Genomic DNA, 25,677 nt, shown 5'->3' on the forward strand with positions numbered 1-25,677 from the left:
AAGCTGAATAATATAATATAATATAATATAATATAATATAATATAATATAATATAATATAATATAATATAATATAATATAATATAATATAATATAATAACAGGCGATATTCAATCTTTGATGGTTAAAAAAACAACTATATTTTCGTGCTTCTCAATGCAGTAGCTGAAGTAAAAAAAAATAAAACAATTCAATTGACAGTAAAATCGGAACTTAAATGTAAGTTGGGGAAACAGATACTTTTGTTGTGTACAAGAGTTGATGTAACACCAGTAAACCGGAAGTACTTGGATCTGCTAAAACGATCGTTTTCGTTAGCAGAATTATTTCTATTTTCTAATTTAAAAAACATGTTATTGATCTCGAATAAGAATACTACATAAACTTTAACGTGAGTATGATAAAATAATTCAATGTTTTCCCGTTTAAATTGTTTTAACGTACAGACGTATAGATTATGCCCCACGTTAGATTTTGCTAGTTAACATTAGCTTTCACTGGGCCTAATTACTCTTCATTTGTCATCGCTAAATACCAATACATATATATGTGTATATATACATCTTTTAACACTTGTCTTTTTTGTCAATATTTTATTTATTGTGGTTAACTATGAGCAAATTGCTGCTACAAAAATAATATCCTATTTGTAATCCTAGGTGGTAGTCTAAAGCAGTAAGATTTATATTGTTTCTGAAGGGAAACGCAGTCTTTTCTGACACTTTTAACACAAGTACAAGATTTCTTTCCTCAGTTTTCAGTCACAAGTTTTGATTACCGTCAGGTCACCAATTTTCACATATTCTTCTGGGGGGGTTTTTGTGGGGTTTTTTGCCTCAACATTTAGATGTCCATGTCTCACCTTTACGGGCGGAGGGAGGAGGAGGAGGAAGGTGTGGAGATCGAGAGCTTTGAGGTGACAGACTGGGATCTGGCCAATGAGTTCAACCCGGAGCGTCGCAGGTTCAGGCAGACCAAGGAGCAGGCCACCTATGGAATCTGGGCTGACAGGGATTCAGATGAGGATGAGAGACCTAGCTTCGGTGGCAAGAGGTAGTGGCATCTATGCCTGTTGCTGTTAACAAGTAATAATAGGTTCAGTTAATGTGTTTTCTAAAAATATTAATAGTATTAAAAGTGGTTGTAACCTAAACATACTTAGGTTACAACCACTAACGTAAGTACCTTTAATTTAATATGCTAGACCAACACAAACTGGAGATCTGGGTTTTATACAAATAAAAATCTTTAAATGTTGTTATATTAATTTACTACCAGGTCCAACTTCTCCACAACTTTCTCCCTGACTTGTCTGCTGCATTGCTTGTTTGTTGGCTAATGTTTGCTGAGGCCTTCACAGATCAGCTGAATTCATGCTGACATTAATTAGCTGCTGCCCCTGTGACCCGACCCCGGATAAGCGGCAGAAAATGGATGGATGGATTAATTACACACAAATAGGCTCTATTTGCAAATAAGTTGATATCTGAATTTATTTTTTTTACACTAGATTTTATTTAATATGCTGAATACAAATGTAGCAAACAACATTATGTTGGCCTAGCATGTAAAAACGTATTAAACTTATTATTCTATGTAGAAATTTGATGTAAAATTAGTAAACCGTAGCAGAATTTTTTCTGCTAGCAAAACAATTCGTGGTTGTACAAAATGGGGAACATTTTTATTGATTTGATACATTATTCAAGGCACTGTAAATGGTTGTGACATATTTTTCTCCAGGTCTAAAGACTACACTACTCCAGTGAGCTTTGTGAGCGCTGGTGTGCGTAAGACTGCAGGTGAGGAGAAACAGCAGCAACAAGAAGGAGGTTCTGATGACTCTGATGATGATTCCCCTCCAGCACAACCTCCTCCACGTGCGACGGCTCCCAAAAAACTTCAGATGGTGAATTTATTTATGTCTGCATTTTGTCCATTTGCTAACCATTAATTTAAAGAAAATACAGGGAAGAGTAACTAGTCCTTCTTTTAAAATGCTTTGTTTTTCTAGGGTACTTTCGGTGGGAATCAGTCCCAGAGGTTTGCAGGTGGCATCCAGTCTGGTAAAGGCATTGGAAGCTGGGAGAAGCACACCAAGGGAATTGGACAGAAACTTCTGCAGAAAATGGGTTACCAGCCAGGAAAAGGTTTGGGCAAGAATGCTCAAGGTGGGTAGAACTAACAGTGATATCATCTGGTTGTGTAATTTTGTTTACATTTCAGAAGAGGAGAGGTGGCGCAGTAGGGAAACTTTAACATAAAGTTCTCTGCCATTGCTGCAGGTATCGTGAATCCCATTGAGGCCAAAGTTCGTAAGGGAAAAGGAGCAGTCGGTGCTTATGGCAATGAGCGAACTCATCAGAGTCTTCAGGACTTCCCCGTGGTTGACTCCGAGGAAGAGGAGGAAAAGGTAAACTACTGGAACATATGGCGCCGTTCACACTTTTCCCATTTATATCCACTATTGTTTTTGCTTTTCATAACCTGTCTGCTGATCCTGCAGAGCCTCTTTAGCGTTATTTGTTTTTTTTGTTTTAAAGGAATTTAAGAAAGAGTTAGGCCAGTGGCGTAAGGATCCGACTGGGACTGCAGGAAAGAAGAAACCAAAATACTCCTACAAAACTGCAGATGAGCTAAAAGCTAAAGGTAAAATGGCTTATCGGGGCACACCGGCATCTGCAGGAGAGCTGGCACAAGTCAAGGTATGTCAATGTCTTAGATTGGATTCCTTCATATATGTTCACATGGATTACACAACTGTTTTGGGGGAGTTGGGCTATTGTGTTTAAGCTTAAAAATAAAGTTGCACTCACATTTGTGGCCCTCACACACCAGGGTATATTATAAAGTATGCAAGGGTACATGTATTCTTACTTTTTCAGGCATTGAAATCATCCTTATTTATTCCTCTCCTCTCTCTTACATCATTGCTAACTTTGAATGGTTTTATATGGATTCTTACTCATTAAATTTAGAAAGTAGGATTTTTTGTTCATATGTTAGCGAATGAGTCATACATGTCTCAGTGTTCATTTTTCACTGGACATATGACCTCTGGAACAAAATGAAGAGTTTGGGGGATGGTTATCTTGAACGTGTGAGTCCATTGAAGCCTGCTGTTTAGCGTTTTAAACGTAATTTTCCCATGTTACTCCTGGTTCAGGTCATAGATATGACTGGCCGAGAGCAGAAGGTTTACTACAGCTACAGCCAGATATCCAACAAACACAGCGTTCCTGATGAAGCCCCACCAAGCCTGGCCACCCGCGACCAGAAAGGATCTGGCTTTGCTCTCCCTGAGCTCGAGCACAACCTGCAGCTTCTGATAGACCTCACAGAGCAGGACATCTTACAGGTGAGGGGAAATGGTGAATTACATTCAGCAAGAGCAAGACTTAAACTTCACAAAACATTAACAATCTGAGGTACAAATGTAAGAGTTACCAAACGGTTTCTAAGCTTCATTTCTTTCCCTGGTGCATGTTTTCGCAGTCCGCCAGGCGTTTGCAGCATGAAAAAGACGTGGTTGTTTCTCTGAGCCACGAATCTCGAGCTTTGCAGAGCCGACTGGACACCGAGCAGGATGCCATTAAAAGAATGGAGACCGTGTTGGCCTTGGTGGAGCGATTTCCTACTGAGGAGACGGCGCCGGGCAAGGGGCCAACCCTGCAGGTTTATGTTACGCTGATTACACTCTGAAGAGCCCCTGTCGTTGAGCATTTTAAGTTTTATAGTTTGAACCCTATTCTTTTAATCGCTTCTTCTTCCTCTCTGTTCAGGAGTGTGCCCATATGTTTGAGACCTTGCAGACTGATTATTATGAAGAGTACAAGACAATGGGGCTGGGGGACCTGGCTGTCGCTGTTGTACACCCGTTACTCAAAGAGAAACTCTCCTCCTGGGACCCTCTCAAGGTAATTCTTCTGCCATCATCACAGCTCAGGAAAATTATGACATTTTTAAGTGGTGCCAACATGTTTGTCTGATTATTTCAGGACAGCTCATATTGTCTGGAAGATATTGGTCAGTGGAGAGCAATCCTCGAGTCCCAAGACATGCACTCCAGCGGTCCACATTCAAACATGGATCCATATCACAGGTCATTGTAAACAAAAAAAAGAGAGACTTAGATTTGTCTCGTGAAGAATTTGTACCAAACAGAATTTCTATGTAGTCATAATTGACATGAGTTTCTTATTGATTTTGTGCTTTTAACAAAGCATTTCAAACATTATTCTTTTTTTGTGGGTGGAGTAATCACACAATTACAGAATTTTAAATACAAAAAGTAAGCGCACAAGTTAGAATTTGGTGATATTCTTTAGTCCCCACTGCATTAAAAGTATGCATATATAATTATTTATATAATATATATTTAAATATATAAATAATGATATTTAGATACATCCTAATTAGCAGCTTGCAGATGAAAATAAATTTTGCACCCATGAACAAACTGGCCTAATTTTGATATATTTGATGGCTGTTTTTATTAGACTGTTAGTAGGGGCGAATGTGCATTCATTTCTAAATAGATGTAATCCTATTTAGATTAAAGAAGTCCTCAGTCAATTAAAATATGCAAAATTAATTCTTGTTTTTAACATTTAGGTTGTCTATGTTTATAAACATGTAATAAAAACCCCTTATTTAACAGCAGCTTTGCTGGTTATAAGAGGATGTAAACTACTGTCACTATATTTTAGTTTCTGATGTACGTTTATTCATCCAGACTGTTGTGGGAGGTGTGGATCCCAGTGATGCGCTCCTGTGTGTCCACCTGGCAGCCTCGACTAGTTGGGCCAATGGTGGACTGTTTGGATTTGTGGGCCCCTCTTCTCCCCCCGTGGATCCTGGATCAGCTGCTGGAGCAGATGATCTTACCCCGACTGCAGCGAGAGGCAAGACGAAGACCGTCTCGCATGCTTGTGTGTCCTCCCTAATATCAGCGCCAGAAGGCAGATGTTAAGAGCGAACTTCTTCCTTGTTGAAACAGGTGGATAACTGGAACCCTTTGACCGACACCGTCCCCATTCACTCCTGGATCCACCCGTGGCTGCCTCTGCTCAAAGCCCGCCTGGAGCCTCTTTACCCGCCAATTAGGAGCAAACTGTCCAACGCTTTGCAACGGTGGCATCCAAGTGACGCCTCAGCCCGCCTCATCCTGCAGCCGTGGAAGAATGTGTTCACAGCAGGGGCATGGGAGGCCTTCATGGTGAAAAACATCATCCCTAAACTAGGTTTGTCCTCAGGGATGCTTAGGACTGTGTTTGGCATATCTATTAATGAATGTCTACTTTGCTGCTCTCTGTTCTCCATTTGTTGTGGCTGCTACTAATGGTAGTCTCTCTTCTTGCTCTGGGGAAGCCTTGTGTCTGGAAGAGCTGGTTATCAACCCTCACCAGCAGCAGATGGAGCCATTTCACTGGGTGATGGACTGGGAAGGCATGCTGTCCCCCTCCAGCCTGGTCTCGCTTTTGGATAAAAACTTTTTCCCCAAATGGTTGCAGGTTAGTGAATACACTTGGAGTAAAACAAATCTTATGGACATATAAACAGATCTTCTTCAAGTATGTACATTATTAAGCTAATTATGTAGCGAGATGGTAGTTGAAATAACATTAAGAAATTTGGAAAATTCAAAATATTTTTCTGTACTATGATTTGTTTACATTCAAAGATAATTAAACTCCAACCAAAAACATTTAACTGCCAACAGAGACAAACAATACCAATTTTATTCTACAACTGTAAATGTAATTGTAAATTTAGGAAGGGAAATTTTGCAGAGTGAAATAAGTAGTAAGGCAATTCTGGAGTACTACTTTCATACGGCATCATGTCTCCCCATGACATTAAAGCGAAAAACAGAGTCATAGTTGTAAAATTTGTCTTCTGCACAAACTTAACAGCTCAGCTCTATGCACTTCCTGGGGAGGAGACATCAGAAGGAACTGATCAGCCAATCAGAAGTGGATCTGAGATCATATGAGGGACATCTCATGTTGGACATCCAGTTAAAAAAAAGCAATTGTGCAGATTTGTTTACTTATAAAGAAATCTCAAAGTTTCAATAATATAGACAAACTTTTACTTTAGTACATTAACTAGTTATTGTTTTTACCTTCAGTGATTTTACAAATATAACCTTTCTACTTAATTAAAAACTGAGTGATATTTTAGGGTTCCTGAAGTGTCACCTATAGGAACAGAATGTGATCTGGTTAGACCGTTGATTCTACAAATTTATTGGGATTTATAGAAAAGCATTTCTAGTCAGTAATAATATGTTAATAACTTTAATGTTGCGTATCTGTGTTGGTTAAAGGTGCTGTGTTCGTGGCTGAGCAACAGTCCAAACTATGAGGAAATTACTAAGTGGTACCTCGGCTGGAAAAGCATGTTCAGCGACGTCTTGTTGGCGCAGCCGCTCATTAAAGAGAAATTCAACGAAGCTTTGGACATCATGAACCGAGCAGTGTCTTCGGGTATGGGACATTGTCCATATTCCTTTAAAATGTCCACTGAAGAATCTTTAAAAAAGTTGCTTTGCCTTAAAAATATATTATTACGTCTCAGCTTGTCTTTCCACTGAAACCTATTGTAACACTTATTCACTTTTACAACCACAGGGGGATACATGCAACCAGGAGCAAGAGAGAACATTGCATATCTCACACAGACAGAAAGACGGAAGGACTTCCAGTACGAAGCGCTGCAGGAGCGCAGGGATGCTGAGAGTGTGGCTCACAGAGGCATCAGTACTGGTGTGCCAACAAACTTTAAAGATCTCATTCAGACCAAAGCAGAGGAGAACAACATCGTCTTCATGCCCTTAGTGGGCAAACGGCACGAGGGGAAGCAGCTCTACACATTTGGACGTATTGTGATCTACATAGACAGGGGTGTTGTGTTCGTGCAGGGGGAGAAGACTTGGGTTCCCACGTCTTTGCAGAGTCTCATAGATATGGCAAAGTGAGCTTTGCCATATCTATGAGAAGCATTTGGTTTGTTGTTTATAAAACGATTTAAAAAGTAAAGCAACCTTTTCATGTAACTTTAGCACAGTGGTTATTTGTCATGTCTATAAATTTTAAAAATGTCAGACTGAATAAAAATAATTACCATTCACAGACTACTTTCCACAAATAAAACCTGTTTTCTATTTTTCTTTATTCATTAGTGGCCTCTCAGTTAGAATTGACATCTCTTCAATGCAACTTTGGACTTTTAATGAAAAGACGACATACGAGTTCGGTCCTTCAATCCTTTTTCTGCAAGTTTATGACTAATCTCAGATACAGCATAAGCCAACTCATTACTTTCATCATTGATGCAACAATAGTGGGAATTGTCTAATGGGAATGGAACATCCTGCAGTTTGCTGATGTGAGAACAAATACTCCATCTCAATCAAATTTAGACTTTAGATCTTTAGAGCATCCACAGCAGTAACTATAACAGGAAGATGAAAATTCTGAACCCAAGATTTCAAAGGTTAAATGCTGCTTTACGAATTTGAATTAAGAGTTACTTTGATCATCCTCACCTACTTTAACTAGAATAGCATGAAAATGCTAGAGCAATACAGAAAAGACAGTAGTCGCTCTCCTTTTTGGAGGCCAAATTCTAGTAGAGACACAAAAAGCCCTGTGAATAATAACTATCTTAACCTGTCTATAAACTGTTTAACTTCCTGTTAATGGCTATAAGATAATCCTGGTTAAATTCATCAGAAAGGTAGAAAATGTGCAATAGCTTAATTCCCCCGATGAGTCTCACAAATTTCCAGTAATACTCATTTGGAAAAGTTTAATGTTTTGTTTCCATGTAATTTATTGTAATATAACTGACAAGACAAAACATTTGACACTGAAGGAGGTAGTCCTGGTAACCACATCATAACAGTAGGTGGCAGTCTTATTTCTGCTTATCCTGTTTGGGTTGTTGATTATTGGCTGATCCGGCTTCCGTCGATATTCGGCGCTTTGTGGTAAGACATTATAGCTCTTTTTGTCGTTCATTTATCATTAAACTATTACGGTGCCATTTTTTTCAAACAAACTGGTGCGTGAGTAATTTTGACACACAACAACAGACATCCTATTCATTATAGTCGTCAGGAAAGACGACTGTTAGCGGCTGAACCTCTTAGCAGCTAAGCTAACAGGCTATGTGGCTAGCATTAGCATACTTCTAGCACGTTGCTAAACTGAGGTTTCATGTCGTTTCTTTTATCCGGTTCATGCACCCATATTTACACGTAGATAGCCATGTCGACCGATGCCTTAAAGAAGAGAAAGTCGAAGGTTCTCCGCGGTGAAGGAGGGACCCCAGAGACGAAGCGAGGCCGGGGGGAGGTGGACCAGGTAAGCACACAACTAGAGAACCGACGCTCTGCAGACAGTGTGCCTTCATCTAATTGCATAGCCATTTTAATTAAATGAGAATATTTAACAGATACAAAGATTTGTGTTTTAAATTAAAACGAAAAGCCCTTTAACATTTTCTATAAAAAATAACTTCTGGAAAGGAATAATTTAGGACACTTCTATATTTAGTCCCACGTAAACTGTCTAAAACTAGTTTTAGTAATTTCATAATCGGTGCAAATGATTCGAACACGTTTTTTTCCGCATTTTGGTGGAGGTTTGCCCTCTTTAAGTTTAGGATATTTAGTTCTGAAGTGTTAGTGAACAGAGTTTTAAGATTAAAAGTGCTGTCTGAGGCCTTCGCATTGTAGCGGGGATGTGAAAGGCTGAAGAAGAAGAATCTGAAATCAGCMTACAAGTGGAGGACATTCAAAACAACTGTCAGCACAAGCTAGACATCCATTAAGATCAGAGATGCTGCAAGTCAGAGAGGCTCATTATCACAGAATCCACCGTGAATTCTTGTAAATATTAGAGTCTGCTGGAGGAAAGTATGAACCTAATGGAAAACAATTAACACTGAAGCAGAGCTGCACCTTTATTATGTATGTATGATTTTGTGTCCTTGCTTTATTAATTTTATGTGATCTTACACACATTGCTGCACACTTGTATAACCATAACCAATTGATAACACATGAAACCATCTCCAGTCACATAATCATGGGGGTTAGTCTAGTAAATTGCCATGAGAAGCCAAAGGAGAGTTTTCTAACTTCTTTTCTCTGTTTAATGCATACGACTAGGTTATTTTTTGTGTTAAAGTCCAATTAAATTACTTTCTTTTTTTTAGATAAAATTATGATTAGCTGTTGATGTATGAACATTTTCTTATTAAAAAAGAGAGGAAAATATTGTTTAACTGCAACCTGTATCATCATTGTGTCACAAAGAGGGGACAAATATGGGCAATTATGACCAAAAAAAATGTGTTTTTGATTTTGATTAATTGAAACCATTTCAAATTGATAACACAATGAGAGCAACAATGAAGAGGTGACCTATAAATGCAGGTGGATTCTTAACTTTTTAATTATTGCTTCCTTTAGGACGTTCGTGTCTATAATGAGGAGGGGGAGCTGGACGGCAGGGACCCCGAGCAGGACTACCTGCAGTACAAAGAGTCCTGTGACAGCTTGGCTGCAGTCATGAGTGAGATCCAGGAGCTGAAAGCCAACGGCACCAAAGAGGGGGTAAAACAATCAATTCACCATAAATATAGTTTCCCATTGTTCTTAATGGAGAGTAAATAAATTCAATTCAATATGGTGCGTTTTGTTTTCTTCACAATTCCTTATGGGGTTGACTATTTTGCTTTTTGCAATTCAGTAAAAAATAAAGTACTAGGTTTTGCTTATTCTGCGTATAAATGCCACCTATACGCAGAATATATATTAAGAAGAAAATAAAACTGGAGTTTTAAGTAAGAATTTGTTAAAAAAACAAAAGCATCAAATGACAGGAGAAAATACATTATGCCAAAATTAAGCATAATGGTTGCTTTGAAAATCTGTATTTTGAACTCGTCCAATAAACTGACAAGAAAGGGAAATGTCAGATCAGCCTAACAGAATGACGGAATAATTTTTCTTTTCATCACACATAGTCATACACATCGATCAGTGACTAACTACTTGCTACATTTAAAACACGTCTCTTAAAATTGATATTTCTTCAAAGGAATCAATAATTAAGAAGGGAAATATCTCCAAGATGTCTGGAAGCAATGCTGCAGATATTTAGCTTCTCAGATTCCACCCCTCTTGTTATCTGCAATGTGCGCAGGAAGAGGACCTTAAATATCTATACATCTAACTGGTGTGTTTCTCCTCAGAGTGCCGAGGTGGAGCTGAGACGCATGCAGGGCTGCATCCACTTCATGAACCTGAAAAAACTCAACCGTTTGGCTCACATGCGTCTAAAAAGAGGGCGAGACCAAACCCACGAGGTAATCCTCCCACAGATCTACAATGGAGTTAATGACAGACAAAATAAGTTAAGTTGTATTATTCTAGGTATTCTCAAAAAAATGCTGATGCGAGTTCCCTTTGTGCTGATCACTGAAAGAGTGTTGAACTAAGCACTTTTGTCCTTGCAACATCTAACTGCGGTAGATGCTACAGTCTGCAGAAACGGTCTGAGTGCGCTTGTGTTACATTGTAAATGTCCACTGTAGATCGCATTTAAGCTCATTAATCTTTGATTCCACATAAACCAGGTCCTCAGATTTGGCGTATCGGCAGGTATAAATGTATCGGTCTTTATTTTGCATCCGTCAGGTGATTCGTCTGGTGGAAAAGCCTCTCCAGCGATTTATGTTTCTGTCCTCAGGCAAAGCAGAAGGTCGACGTGCTTCATCTTCAGCTACAGAACCTCCTCTACGAGGTCATGCATCTTCAGAAGGAGATCAGCAAGTGTCTCGAATTCAAGTTAGTGTGAATTACTCTTTGTCAGATGAAACATTTACAGTTTTATTGAGACAACGTACGTCACTGACGTCGCACCAGTTTACCTTGGCATAAAGGACTGGAAGACGGTGCCGTGCAAAGATATTTATTTTGTCATGTTACGACCTCGGAGTTTGATGTATTTTATGTGATAACCCAACATAAAGTAGTGCATTATTGAAGATAGACGATGTATTAAATTTTTATTTCTATTAAAATCCTGAAGTGCAGCGTGCATTTGTCTTCAGCCCCCTTTACTCTGCTACACCTAAATAAAATCAAGTGCAACCAGAGGTTTTCAGAGATCACATAGTTTATGGAGTCCACATGTAATTTCCTCAGAGAACATTAGGCGGTTAAAACATCTTCATGAAGATGGTGACATCATCATGCTGCAGGGATTATTTTCCTCAGCAGAGACGGGAAAGCTGGTCAGAATTAGTGGTAAGATGGCTGGACAACACAAAGCCAGAGAAACGGAGGAATGGTTTAGATAAAAATGTTTTAATGTGTTAGAATGGCATAGTCAAATCCCAAACTCAGTTAAGGACCTGTGGCAATGTTTAAACATGCAAGTTCAAAGATCTTCTACATTTAAACTAGCTGAGTTTGGTGTGTTTTGAAAAAAAAAAATTGATAGTCATTTAATTATCTGAGTGTTTATTCTGGTTGCAACTGCAATAAGAAGGAAATGTGGTTCTACAAAGTCATCAGGGAGACACTGACTGTAAATTCATGCCACACTTTTCAGACTTTTCTTTGTAAAACATTTTCAAAGCCATATTTTCTTTTCCTGCCACTTCACAAATACATACTAGATTATATTGGTCCGTCACATTAAAGCCCAATAAAATACATTGAAGATTACGGTTTAATGAGGTTCAATAGATATTAATACTTTCACATGGAAATATGTATGAGACGTCGTTACAGTAAGCTTTTACGTATTAAAATTAAACTTTAAAGACTTTGATCAAAAACGTACAAACAGCACAATCCAGTTACACTTAAAGCAATCCTCAAATGCTTCACATTTTCAGATTTATATTTTGTCACATTGATTAGCATCTTTCCTGCTTCAGATCCAAGCATGAAGAAATTGACCTGGTGAGCGAAGAGGAGTTCTTCCAGGACGCTCCGCCGGAGATTTCCAGGCCCAGTCTGACCAAAAATGACCCCCACCAGCTGACACTGGCAAGACTGGACTGGGAGCTGGAACAGAGGAAGAGGTGAAAAACTGGAAGCAGAGCTGGAATAACTTGATGTTGCTTTTATTAACACTTAGAGAGATGAAAGAAGTTATTGAGCGTTAGTTTTTGGAATCCAGGTTGGCGGAGAAATACGAGGAGTCACAGTCCACAAAGGAGAAAATTCAGAAGACCATAGAGGTGAAGAAGGAGCATCTGAGAAGCCTTCAGCCTGGACTGAATGCCATCATGCAGGTGAGTTATAAAAAGTTACAACAGAAAACTGCTGTTATTCTGTTTATGTTGAAATTCTGAGCTAGAGAATTTCCTCCTCATGCTCTGTCTCTCCTCAGGCGTCTCTGCCGGTGCAGGACTACCTGTCCATGCCGTTCGAAAAGACCCAGAAGCAGGCAGAGATTGCCCGTCACCTTCCTCCTCCACTCTACGTGCTGTTTGTTCAAGCAAATGCTTACGGCCAAGCCTGTGGTGAGTCGAGACAGAATATACCACAAATAAATAAGAAATTTGAGTTTGACAGCTCACCATGTGGCTTCGGTTTGATAACCGATTTATTTTTTTTCATATTTCAGACAAGAACCTGAGTGTGTCGATCTGCGGTGACGTGGACGAGGCCAGGGCCCTTTCTAAGCCTCCTGATGATTCTCAAGGTACATGCAACGCCATGTTGATGCCACTGGAGTCTGTCCACGTTAAAATCTCCGCTTTTGTCCATTTAGTTGGATTTAAAAAAAATATATATTTTTTTACATATCTGTTCTTCAAAATGTGACATTTCTATTCCCAGATGATGAGAGTGATTCAGATGCAGAAGAGGAGCAGGAGAAAACGGTGAGTTTCAGGCCAGGTCTTTACTCTGGAATGTATATACACACTCGCACACGGACACACACACGCTCAGAGGTTAGTGAGTTCAGTTGCTTTATAAATATACCCGTCTCTGGGTTGGACACAGAAACCCTGGCCTGAAGTTTTGCTTTCCACACACTGTGGTCTGGTGGCTCAGAGAGTGGCAGCGATCGATCGATGTCTACATCCGGAGGCGAGTGGGGGATTCTGGGAAATATTTACCCAGATCAGGGAGGTGACTGTAACCTGAGTCTGTCTGGGACTTGCACTCTCAGCAGCACGGCAAAGCTGGATTTTAGCATCTAAATGGATGAAGGTTTAGTTGTGACTTAAAGATATGATTTATGAACTGAAGGTTGTGACACAGTTTTAAAAAATAGCAATTTGAGTATTTTTTCCAGGTACAACGATGTTTGAAAGAGAGGGTGAAAAATGTGTATTTCCTGACTTTATTTCCTAGAAGTTGTAGCCATCCATCTGCCCATTTTTCTTCTGTCTGTGCATTGGTTTTCCGTTCATCCATGAATATTTGTTTATTCATATATCGGTCTGTCCATTGGTTTGGCCGGCATTCATTCATCATCCATGTGTCTGTCTGTCCATCCGTCTGTCAGACCAAACAGTAAAAAGGCCTGCATTGAAAATCAACCAGCTCCAGCCCTCAACATGTTCTGTATGTCTGTCCCTGGTCCAACACAGTGGCTCATTTGTCTGAATTACCCAGTCAGCATGTCATCAGACTCTACAGGAGCCTTTTAGTGAGCAACTTAATTGCTTCATGTATGTTAAGCCATGGAGAACTCCGGGTCTGGAGGACTGGACTCGGCCACGCTTGTCCAGGCCTGCTCTATTATTGTGCCCCAAAACTCCCTTTTTTGTCTTTCTCAGTCTTTTACCATCAATTAATTTCTTATCTTTTTTTATGTTACTTTTTAATAATCTTGAAGGGTAAAAAGGTAAACTTTTATGTAATCACGTAGTAAAAATGTTTCTTTCCATTTCTCCACCAACCCTTTCAGCTGTTTGCTTCTCCAAGTGCATCTCAGAAACATCATGAAGTATCTTCTGCCTTTTTATGTTTTCTAATGTTATGTCTTTATGGCTGTGTGCTTGACAGAAGAGAAGGAGGCCGACAACAGGCGGACAGCTGGACGACAAAAGACGAGAGATGCTAAAAAGACACCCTCTGTCTCTCAGCTTGGACCTTCAGTGTAAAGGTAAAGGTTTTCTCCATTTCTTCTTATTACACACCGTTCATCCTAATATTTACAGTTGTTTTCTCATGCACACTTTGTAACGTGACCACATATTTGCTGTGCTGCGATGTAACTCCATATTTACGGTTGTTTGAGGGAGAAATTGTGAGCGGCTCTGCTGTGGCATGAGACCGCTTGACCCTAGTGTTCCCTCTGCTGGCAACAAAGGGAACACGGCGACAGATTATGGGGGAGATCTGCATTGCAGGCGTAACTCTACCTAATGTGGGAGGGGAGGAAGCGGAGGGAGGTAGATACTTGCAGCATTGTAGGTCTGCAGCACCTACAGCATCTTGTAAGCATTTTCTCTCTCTGCTTTGTTTCTGCCCCAGTCTCCCCTCATGATTTTCCCCCCTCACTCTGCTGCCAGCAGCCTTTTTAGTGCAGGAAAAGCAAAAAGAGAGCAGCGTAGGTGTGAGTGATTGACAGCGTGTCACTGAGTTCAGTGTTACTGCAGAGACGGGATGTTAAAAGATGACCATCAGCATCGTGTGTGCTCCCCAGGTGCGGCGAGCTGCCACACTGACCACGCCCCGTTGTCGCTCTCTAACACGCTGCAGTGTGAAGTAAACCCAGGAGGGCTATCGCTGGGAGGATTAATGAAGGAAGGATGAGAGCGTGTTAAGATAGCAGTGAATTGGATGATTTATTTTTTTCCCCCTCATTATCCCTACAGATGGCAGCACGCTGCATCTCTACTTCTTCTACCTGATGAATCTGAATATTTTGACTGTGAAGACAAGAGTCTCTACCACCACAGACCTCAACGCGGCCATCAGCGCTGGGTGTGTATAAACTCAACTCGGCGTCAGTCTGGAAAACTCAATGTTTTCACCTAGTCCCTTAATCTGGTGAAAGAAAATGGTGTGAGACAAATATGTTTCCCACCATGATAACCTTGTTTTTAATAAGTGATATCCATCAATCTCTTCTTTCATCTGTTGTTGGTATATTCATCTTTTTGCCCCTTATTAATCAGAGTATCCATCCAATTAGCTGTACTGAATAATTTAATCTAGTAATCATTTACTTTGTGATAATGATGAATTCCTTCCTTCCCATTGAACAAATTCTGTCATATTTTTTTTTTAAAAGAATCAACACAATATCTAAAATAATTGCTATTAAAGTAGGGCTTAAAACAAACAAAATAACACTGGAAACAGACTAAGAGCCGTAATGAGATAGATTTACTGGTAATCAAATTCATTTCTATTTAAAAAGGCTTCAGCTAAAAATTGGGCCCTGTCTCTTTAAGGAGCTCCTGCTCTTTCTGACACTTTCACTGTCATCACATCAACCTTCGTCCGTTGCACTATTTACAGCCATCTTAGGAGAGTTGGACTGAGAGAGAAGTAGTTTGTATGATGAGCTCACCAGGTTTTTGCTAATTGCTGCTGCCGCTAGTCTGAAAGAGCTGAGAACTCTTATCTCCATGGAGGAGCAGTGTGGAAAAGGGCATTTCTTTCCACCCTGATTTTTTGTATTTCTTCTTAAAAAAGAGGCTAAAAAGGACCGAGAAGTCTGGAAATTCAAGTCTGATAAAGTGTTGGATTTAGAAAGCTCATAGAAACCCTGCCTTTAAGAGTCAATAGATGCTCTAACAACGTTTTCTTTTCTCCAGAGAGCTTCTTAAATCAGAAACTCTCCTGAGCTGTCTCTACACGAGGGACCAAGGAAGAGAAACTCCCAATCCAGCCAATCGCTACCAGTTTGACAAAGTCGGGTAAGAACATCGAGCAGATTATAATGTTGCATGTCAGTATGTTGAAGAAGGATTAACATGTAATTCTACTTTAGGATTGTTTCCTTTGCTGACTATGTGGAGGAGCTGGGATATCCCTACATGTGGGTCCAGAATCTGGGAGGACTTCATTTCCCCACTGAATCATCAGAGGTGTGTGTCGACATCCTGAGGTGCTTCAGGAAAGCGAAGCTGCAGCTGTTAAATGCCGGTGTATGTCTGTGTGTTTCCAGGGCGTTCTGGTGGGCAGTTCTCTGAGCGCCAGCCACATGGAGACCACCATGAAGCTGCTGAGGGGCCGAGTCCTGTCCCGCTTGGCTCTGCACAAACAGTTTGCTTCTTTAGGTGAGTCACTTTGCAACTTTTGTTAAATAATCCTAATTGAGGATCACTTGTGCAAGAGGTTGACTGTGTTTGTGGCTGCAGAGCACAACATCATTCCAATCTCCGCCGAGTGTCAGCACCTGTTTCCTGCCAAGATCATCTCCCATCTGGCTCGGTGGACCACCATCAGTCAGCAGGAGTACTTGGTAAATTCAAGAAGAAACCAGTTCAACATTTTTCATTAAAAGTTCACAGTGTTGCTCATGCTCGGTGTAATCTCATCTGAAGGAACTGCCCTATACTCATCATGTAACTGAAGCTGGACTGGCCAGAGAGACAGACCTGTACTTTATGGGAGTCGTCGAAAGAGGAACAGGTAAGTCCAGCCACTGACACCATAAATGGAGTCATTTGTTGTAAATCTTTGAAAACCATCATGGCTGCTTTCCCTTTAGCGCGTCTTCACGCCGCTGTGGTCCTGAGTCCCCGCTACCCAGAGATCTCTCCTCTGTTCTCCCTGTCCCTCAACTGGAAGGGAGAGTGCAGCGGGCGCAGTGACGACAACCTGAGAGTACGGACATTTCAGCTCATTATATCCTCAAATTCTGTTCTTAGTTTACCGTTTTAGTCCTGTAATACAATCAGTGCCTTGCAAAAGTATTCATGCTCATTTAACCTTTTACCATTTGGCCCTGTCGGCAAGCCTAAATGCATCTTATTGTCGTTGGCAAACACAAAGTAGTGCATAATACAAAGTGGATGAAAAAGAGGATTTTCAAACACTTGCATCATTAAATATCCGTCCATTCTCAGCTTTTTAAGACTACTTTAAGATTTTATGTAATGTTTCGTTATTTAAATATCTCTTACATTTTTAGGCCGTGGAGAGTGAAGTGAATGTGTTCAAAAACGAGCTTCAGGGCCCAAAGCCTGGCCATCAGCTTCTGACCAATCAGATCGCACGCCTGTGCGTCTGCTTAGACGTGTATTTGGAGACAGAAGTGCAAGATGACAGTGTGGAGGGACCTCGGGAATTCCCACGAGAAAAAATGTGTCTGCGTACTGTCAGGTATCCAATTTCGTCAGAAATTATAGATTTTAATTATTTAATTGTATGCTAAATAAATGTACCTTTAACATCCTCTCGCTTTCTCTCTTTCTTTTTTTTTAAATTCAGGGGTCCAAACCGCCTGAAGCCATTCAAGTACAACCACCCTCAGGGCTTCTTCAGTCACCGTTAGACCTGCGTCCTTATTTGTCCTTCTGAAATCGTGTTTGTACCTCCTAGCAACCCAAAGTCCCGTTTTAAAGATTTTTCAAATAAAACTTTTCCTTGTCATCTTTAATCGTCATAGATCTGGTTTGTCTGTGACTAGCAGGCTCTATTTCACACATCGTTATCCATTTAATCTCTTGGATTGTCCTCTGTTCTCCAACCTTTGTCTTTCCTGCTCTATTTTTAGCTATGTGAGAGCAGGCTCATTATTATTCCATTGTGGTTCAGTGGAGGGGTAAGCTGAGTCATTTCCACAGAGACAAATGCACACAAAATGCAACATTTTGCATTGTGTGTGCAGGTAACCTTTGACCCCTCTTTCATTGTCCAGGCTTTACTAGTGGCAGGGCAGCTTGGTATTGAGAATTTTGCTGAGATGCATTTCATTTTTCAATCAAACACGTGTGGGGGTTGGTGATTTTGGGAAGAGAAGTTTTTTTTAAAAAAAATTCTTGTAAGCCCTCTGGTGAAGATGATCATTGCTGACTGACCTCAGTTTGATGATTTTCATTCATCAAATGTAAACAGTTCTGCAGAAAGATTAATTAAACCTCACCTCCCATAGAATTAAAAAAAAGTGATTTAAAGAGAAAGTGTGTAAAGAGCAGTGACGTCCCAGAGACTGATTTTTTTAACCAATCTTTGCAAAAATACTTGAAGCTTAGTTGTTTTTTTTACAATGCAGATATCAAAATAATGTTTAAATATCTGAATTGTAATGTTCTCAAAGGATAGCAGATTTTTTTAGATTATGCTATATTGGTGTACAAAAAAGCTGTAGGGAGGGAGGTTTATTTAAATAGTTCAATTCATACTCTAGCAGGACATCAAATGAAAAACAAAACAAAAAATAAGTTCACTAAATATGTCGAACATTTAAAAGCATTACACAAAGTAAAATAAAAAGGCAAGTTTATCAGAGGTGTGTGTCTGATAAACACAGACACAAATTAAAAACAAATCCAGTCTTGATACTCGCACTTCAGTCATTGATTGTGCAAACAGCTAATCAGATTCTTTGAAAAATTGCCATAAGCAAAATTGTTTTCCCTCCGGACCTGAAGGACTCGACAATTTCTGTCAGGTTTTCAGGGAGTTTGTGGAGCATAGCTACAGAACCAAGCCCTGCCCCGCTTTGTTTAGTTCTGCTCCTGGGAAAACTGAATCAGCTAATGATGGCTAATTTAGTAGCACATTTCATATGATCAGTCAAAATTAGATTTGAGTCTAAATCGACACCAAAGTCTCATGTTTGTCCTGTATTCCTTATCCTCACTTAGTCAAGTTCTAGGTGCTAAAAACGATTTTCTGCCATAAGCTGGAGGGCACTCTGACTCATCCACTCCTTTATATTACACCTATCAAGAGGTTAGAGGGTTAAACAAATGGTGGCATAATGCCAGTGAGGATCCAGTCCTGTATCAGTGATCAGGAATCTATTTTTAGTATAACGTGGAGTATTGCATCAAACACATGCTGCTGTGGCGGGAGGGGCTGGAGGCAGAGAGGTTGGAAAAGCTGCAGGAGGAGGAATTACTTTACTCTGCTTGTATTTCGGTGCTCTGCAGCTTTAGTGAAGTATCATTTGCAATGAGGACAAAGCTGCCAGAGCATGCATCCTCAGAATCAGCAAAAAGTGTGTCTCAGAGAAAGGTGAGCGTTGTCTACACGCCTAATCAAAACTACAAAAGCATGTTTTCTTGCTTGATGTTTTCAATTTTGCAATTTTTTTCCACCTCTGACAGTTTGATTAAGGGAAACCACACCCTGTCTCTGCAGCAGTCGCCCACTCTATGGCACTAATGCTGGGAATTTCCTAGAAAGATAATTGTCTCCTATTCAATTGACGTAGTCAGACATAATCAATTACATTTGTCCCTATTGATTAAACAAGCAGGTCCTGAAAACGAACAGCCTCTGCTGCTGTTTTTTACATGTTTATCCCCTCACCTTGGCAATAAGGAATCAATAGCACTAAATTGGACCATAAAGGTGCTGCTGTTCAAGTGAAGTTGCTGCGCGAAGACGGGACTACTGATTTATACATGAGCGTGATCCGCTGCATGTAAGGCAGGGTGCAGTGGCTGCTGAGGATGGGCACAGCTCCCCCTCTCTTTAGCCGCAATGCAGAGCAGTAACTCCCGGCGTTTACCTTTCTGTGGTTTCACACCTTGTATGAGAGCTTCTCACACGTCATTAATCTCTACCAAGAGTTCTTACGCTGCACATTTCTGCAAGACGGAAATATTTAAAAAATAGAGGGAGAGAGAGAGAGAATGATGCCACACAGACTTTTTTATGTTTTTCTTTTTCCATTGTTTATTTACTGTTTCATTTTGCATATTCTCAGCAGTTTATACATAGCACAGTCATCATTGTCTTAGCATTTGCAGACTGGAAGAGTGAGACGCCACCGTTCGCCTGTCTGGAGAAGCAGCATTATTGGTGCACAACAAGCAAAACTCAAGTCTTCCTTAAATTATTCATCTGTAAATAGAATATAGAGATTTCTACCTCCCTTAATAAACATATTTATATATATTCAATATTGCTCACAATCATTTAGCTTGACGTAGTTTTGACATCTCTGCCCATGAAGGCTTGTGTGGGCCCTGCCGGCCCCGTCAGGATTCGGTTTAAATGCACTTGATGTCCATTAAGGGCGGTTGTCACATTCACATAAGGAGTTTAGAGCATTCTGCATTCACTACAGTCATACAGTCAGAAGCTTCGAGGGGTGAGGGGGGGTGTAATGGCCATACTTGGGGAGCGGTGGGGTTGTTTGCTACAGAAATCAATATTGCTTACATACTGTTACCTGCCTGAACAGCTGGGTGCGCCCAGTTCCTTCCTCCTGCTCTGCACCCTTCTCCTCCTTCCTTCCTACTCTGTTCTTTGGCATCTCCTTCTCCTCCACAGGTAAAAATGCAGCGATAGGTCTCACTTCTTGGCCTTCTCCTCCTTGGTTTCCTTTGACTCAGTGCTAGAGGACTTTTCAGCTTTTTCTGCCTTCGCTCCTTCTTTGCTCTCCTCTTTACTCTTCTCGTCTGACTTCTCCTCCTTTTTGCTCTCGGTTTTCTCTGGTTCTACCTTGGCTGCGGGCTTTTCTTCAGGTTTTTTTCCCTCTTTCTTGGTTTCAGTTTTCTCTGGTTTTTCTTCAAGCTTCTTCTCCTTCTTGCTTTCGGTTTTCTCAGACTTTGCCTCAGGCTCTGGTTTCTCCGGTTTGGGAGCAGTGGGCTTCTCCTCTTTAGCAGGAGGACTGCTCTCTTTGGGCTCGGGCTTTGGAGCAGGTTTGTCCTCAGCGGGCTTGCTGGGAGTCTCAGGTTTCGATGTTTCTTCCTTTGCCTTCTCGTCCTTCTTTGCATCAGGTTTGTCCACCTTCTCTGGCTCTTTTTCCTTGGGTTCCTGCTTCTTCTCCTCCTTCACAGGTGGCTCTTTCTCCTTCTGCTCCTCTTTGGCTGGCTGAGACTTCTCCTCTTTCTTCTCCTCCTTTGGGGTGTCTTTGGCAGCAGCGGGCTTAGCACTCTCCTTTTCTGGAGATTTTGGTTCGGGAGTCTTGGGAGCCGGAGATTTGGATTCGGGGGATTTACTAGGAGGGGATTTTGACTCGTCTCCTGCAGGAGACTTGGCGGGGGATTTGGGCTGGGGGGATTTGGCTGCTGGTGATTTGGATTCTGGAGATTTTGGAGGAGATTTAGATTCTGGTGATTTCTCAGCAGGAGATTTAGTTTTCTCTTCTCCACCTCCTTCCTCTTTCTCTTCTTTCTCCTCTTCCTTTTCTTCTTCCTCCTCCTCTTCCTGCTCCTCTTCCTTTCCTTCTTCCTCCTTCTCTGCTTCTTCACCTTCATCCTCTTTGGTTTCCTCATCTTCCTTTTCCGCTTCCTCATCTTCTTCTTTCTTTTCCTCCTCTGCCTCCTCCTCCTCTTCATCATCTGCCTCTTCTGTCACCTCTGTCACCTGTGTCTCATCCGTCTGTTCCTCCACGATCACAGTGTCTGAGATCTCCTCACTTTTTACTTTGATGTGGGCTGAGATCCTGCTCTCCAGGTAGGTGTACGGGCTGCCACCGGACACAAAGCGGTTCTCCTCTCCCTCCAGCAGCTTCCTGTTTCAAAACCACAAATGGTAAAAATGTTCAAGACCTTTGGTAGGAAAATCTAAATAGTAAAAACAAAGACGTGTGCACTTTGACCCTAGCAAACCTGTATGCAGCGATCTCGATATCCAAAGCCATCTTCACATTCAGGAGTTCCTGATAGTCCCTCAGCTGGCTCGCCATCTCCCACTTGGTTGTTTTCAACTCGTTGTCAAGTTGATTGATGGTCTCCTGCGAAATGAAAACACAAAAACCTCAAGATCAGGAGTCACACTGAACATTTGAGGAGATTATGTGAGGGGGAAGAAAGGGGGAACTCCCTATCTGGTACCTGGAGTGAGGTGATGTCATCCTGGTGTCTGTCTTCACTCTCCATGCGCTGTCTCTCCAGCGACTCCTTGGCTCCTCGCAGGGTCTCCAGCTCGATGGTGCGGCTCTGGAGCTGGCGGCGGTACTCTGAGATCTCCTCCTGGGAGCCACGGATCGCATCCTGGTTGGACCTGGCAGCGTCGGACAGGCGCTCCATGCGCACTGCAGGTGTACAAAAAAAATATATTAAGCATTCAGAAACCACGTTTCTGTTTTAGTTTCACAGCACCGATTGATATACATGTCAGATTAGATTTGTCATCTTGAGACTTTTTGGCAATCCCTTCCTTCACCGCTGGGAGCGTGAGTAACCTTGACACTGTCCATCTGTCATTCAGTCTGACTCAGCTTCCTCCCCTTCAGGAATGACGCTCTGCTGCAGTCAGCTGGACTCAGAGGTCACGCAGTCAGAGGAACTGTGACTGTACTATTTTTTTATTATTATTATTTATAATAATAATTATTATTATTATAACATGATTTTAGCATGTAGGTACAAGTACACAAATTTAGGAGAAGACGCTCTGATCGATGGGTTAATTTGTCCTGCTGTCTAAACAACGAGCTGTGTCCCTGAAGAGGAGTTTTAATTTTTTACATACATTACCATAAAAAAATGCACTGCATGCAAGGGCAGCAAGCCAGAGTGCAAATGAGCCTCCTCTCTGTGTGCCATCTCACGCCTGCAGAGCTGTCCTCGCTTCATGCGAAAATTGTCGATGCGGTCACGAATTGCGGTGCATGTAATTGAAATCCGAATTGTGTGTCAAAATATGTTTTCCTTTAATTCTATTTTTCTCTTGGAAAAGTTTGCAACCAGATAATGAATGCGTACGAATAGATGCGGTGTGGTTTTATGTGAAAATGAATCACTACAGCTTTTATCTGAAAAGCGGAGAAACGGCTTCAGCACCGTGGACAGAGGGACTTTGCAGCTTTTGCTCTGAAACGTGTCCCTTTGGCCAGCCTCACCTTTGAACCACTCCTCTGCGTGCACTGCGCTCTTTGACGCGTGGCTGTCCAATTGTGAGCGGATCTCTCGCAGCGCGTTGGTAACGTCCGCCTTGAGCGTGTCCCTCAGGTCGAAGCTCACCTGCGCGCCCTGAATCTGCGCCAGCAGCTCCGCCACCTCCTCCTCGTGGTTCTTCTTGAGGAAAGACGCCTCCTCCTCCAGGGCGCGGAGCTTCTTGTCCAGCTCCAGCCGCGCCAAGCGGCACTCCTCCACGTACTTCTTCATGGCGCGGGCGGCAGCCTCCAGCTCCTCGCGGTTGCGCGCCTCGTCCTCCAGCCTGACCCGCAGGTGCTGGATGTCTTCCTCCAGGTGTTCGTGCTCCAGGGCGGCGCGGGTCTTCTCCCCGGTCAGCTGCTGCAGGAGACCCCTGAGGTCGTTCAGCTCCCGCTCGTAGTGCTCCCCGACGGAGATGCGCCCCGCCTGGCTCTGCCGCAGCGCCGCCGCCTCTGCCTCCAGGTTGCGGTTGTGCATCTCCAGGTTGCGCACCTTGTCGATGTATCCAGCGAAGCGGTCGTTGAGAGCCTGCAGGATCTCCTTCTCGCTCCTCCGCGTCATGTCGCCGTTGAAGGTCTCCAGGCTTTCGATGGAGGGCGGCTGGCTGTAGGTGAGGCGGCGGCGCTGCTGGGAGTGGAAGCCGCTGGAAGACACGGATGCGGGCCGAACCTTGCGGTACGAGCTCGGGCCCATGAAGTGGTGGTCCACCGTGAAACTCATGTTGGCCAGGCCGGGGGAGAACTGACTGCAAAGGAGGGAGAGCGCTGCGCTTTTATAGGAGGGAGGGAAAAGTCGCTCGTCAGCACAAGGGCACTGTATTTTTAAAGAGACATCGTTTCTTCTCCTCCTCCTTCCCAAAAAAATCTACCGGCTGCGCAGAAATAACTGGGCAGCTCAGATGCTGAAACTACAAACCTCAATATTAACTTTATATCATGCAACGCGCACCTTAGAAATCACTTCATCTACTTTTTTATATTTATTTATTATTATTATTATTATTATTATTATTATTATTATTATTATTAAAAGCACCACACTTTAAAACATGCAGCCATGTCGCATTTCAATCCTCCTAACACTAATATTTATAAATAGCTCAGGTTAGTTTTCTTTTTTTATATATTTTTTTAAAGATGTAAAACCATTATAACGGTGAACTGAGGGGGTTTCAGTGTGTTCTGCTGATGCTTTTTATTGTTTGCTGCTGCAGTGAGTTTGCAGATCAGCCCTCCTGGGTATCACCTCAGCTGCTGGGCCATTGACAACTTTCACACTTGCAGCGTCTGGCAAAAGTATTCACATCCCTCGAATCTAGTTGACACAAGCTTGACTTTATTTTACCAGGATTAATATGGTAGAGCAACACAAGGTTCGTATGTGTAAAACAGAGAATAAAGAAGGAAAATGAAACAGGATTTTTAATACTCTTCTCTTCCCCTCTTCAGGGTTCAACTCCCATTCCCCTCCAGCTTTATCATTTTTGTCTTTTTCACTGCGCATCTTGTGTTCTACTTTTTCTGCTCTCACAAGGCAACCAGATTAGTTATGATGCAATTTAAAATCTGCCATATTTGCAAACATAGCGGGAATTGTTCCATTTCAGTCCAGTGATTAAATCAAAATGTGTTATAGACCACGCCATATGGTTGGCTTTTATCTTAGTTGGCTCATCCCTCCGGCATCCCTTATCTGGTAATATCGGAATAGAAAACAAGTTGAATAATCTAAACATGCAAAATATTCGCACCCCTTCAACTCAAATGTTGTCATAACCGCAGACATCTTTGGTTTTTATTGGGATTTCAATTGACACAACAGCACAATTAGCACATTGCTGTGAAGCTGGAGGAAAATCATTCATTGTTTTCAACAGAAATGTGAAGAGTTTCATGATGTATTATGTTGAGTCAACACTTCTTTTGCTGCAATTCCAGACGTGAGTCTTTGGGAATATTTCTCCCACATCTAGAGACTGAAATGTTTCTCAATTCTTTGTTGCCAGATAGATAAATCTCATTCAGACATGAACAGAGAGCTTCTGTGAATATTCATTTTCAAATCCCCTTCAATGAGATTTAGTTCTGGACCTTTGGACTCTACATGAAGATACTTGGATTTAAATAATCCTCTGTGTGTTTAGGGTTGTTGAATGTGAACCTCTACTGCCTCAAGTGTATTGCAGCCTCCAACAGATAGTCCTGTATTTAGCTTCATGGATTTTACCAACAATTTAAAACAATTTTCTTCCTAATACAATCTCTTCAGCATAAATGCTGCCACCACAGGGTTTGATGTTAACCAATGGGTATGCTGTGCTCAAGGGGATTTTAGTTTTTTTCACACAGTGTTTAGCAGGAAGGTAAAAATGTTATATTTTGGTCCCATCTGACCTGAGCGCCACATGTTTGCTGCAAGTTCTACTGAAGTTGTGACAAACTGCAGGAACTTGACCTTCTTGTGACTTTCTTTCTTCCACTCCTCCATAAAAACCAGACTAACGGAGAGCCTGACTAATAGTCATCCTGCCTGGAGATTCTATCACCTGAGCAGTGGATCTCTAGAGCTCCTGCCTCTTGGCTGCTTCTCTGATTGATGCTCTACCTGACCGACCTCTTAGTTTAGATGTGTGTTGGTAGCTTTGGAAATTATTTACTGTCCCTGATTTAAA

The 25,677-nt window shown here is 41.6% G+C and overlaps 3 protein-coding genes across 4 annotated transcripts; 2 read left to right on the plus strand and 1 right to left on the minus strand.

Annotated features, from left to right (window-relative positions):
* Nucleotides 1-252: 252 nt before the first annotated feature.
* Nucleotides 253-7,140, plus strand: tfip11 (tuftelin interacting protein 11). The gene is made up of 15 exons (XM_008418784.2): nt 253-390; nt 847-1,052; nt 1,743-1,908; nt 2,014-2,170; nt 2,285-2,412; nt 2,543-2,704; nt 3,166-3,357; nt 3,495-3,674; nt 3,782-3,916; nt 3,998-4,101; nt 4,735-4,903; nt 4,999-5,242; nt 5,370-5,512; nt 6,331-6,490; nt 6,635-7,140. The coding sequence occupies exons 2-15, from the start codon at nt 847-849 to the stop codon at nt 6,979-6,981; spliced, it is 2,493 nt and encodes an 830-aa protein (XP_008417006.1). The 5' UTR covers nt 253-390; the 3' UTR covers nt 6,982-7,140.
* Nucleotides 7,141-7,885: 745 nt separating this feature from the next.
* Nucleotides 7,886-17,605, plus strand: thoc5 (THO complex 5). Of its 2 annotated transcripts, none has more exons than XM_008418785.1 (20): nt 7,886-7,995; nt 8,270-8,371; nt 9,484-9,627; nt 10,269-10,382; nt 10,766-10,863; nt 11,964-12,110; nt 12,209-12,323; nt 12,422-12,554; nt 12,659-12,736; nt 12,874-12,917; nt 14,053-14,152; nt 14,868-14,976; nt 15,816-15,917; nt 15,992-16,088; nt 16,169-16,280; nt 16,362-16,465; nt 16,548-16,635; nt 16,715-16,830; nt 17,138-17,328; nt 17,437-17,605. In XM_008418785.1, the coding sequence occupies exons 2-20, from the start codon at nt 8,276-8,278 to the stop codon at nt 17,498-17,500; spliced, it is 2,052 nt and encodes a 683-aa protein (XP_008417007.1). In that variant the 5' UTR covers nt 7,886-7,995; nt 8,270-8,275; the 3' UTR covers nt 17,501-17,605. The 2 variants fall into 2 exon arrangements, with proteins under 2 accessions (XP_008417007.1, XP_008417008.1); XM_008418786.2 differs by having other exon boundaries at nt 7,912-7,995; nt 8,274-8,371.
* Nucleotides 17,606-19,833: 2,228 nt separating this feature from the next.
* Nucleotides 19,834-23,774, minus strand: LOC103470377 (neurofilament heavy). The gene is made up of 4 exons (XM_008418789.2): nt 22,973-23,774; nt 21,963-22,162; nt 21,738-21,862; nt 19,834-21,640 (listed from the first exon to the last, which is right to left on the minus strand). Exons 1-4 carry the CDS (start codon nt 23,724-23,726, stop codon nt 20,476-20,478), a joined length of 2,244 nt encoding a protein of 747 aa, XP_008417011.1. The 5' UTR covers nt 23,727-23,774; the 3' UTR covers nt 19,834-20,475.
* Nucleotides 23,775-25,677: the final 1,903 nt, after the last annotated feature.

This window comes from Poecilia reticulata, linkage group LG9 (genome assembly GCF_000633615.1).
Source record: "Poecilia reticulata strain Guanapo linkage group LG9, Guppy_female_1.0+MT, whole genome shotgun sequence".
Lineage (NCBI taxonomy): Eukaryota > Metazoa > Chordata > Actinopteri > Cyprinodontiformes > Poeciliidae > Poecilia > Poecilia reticulata.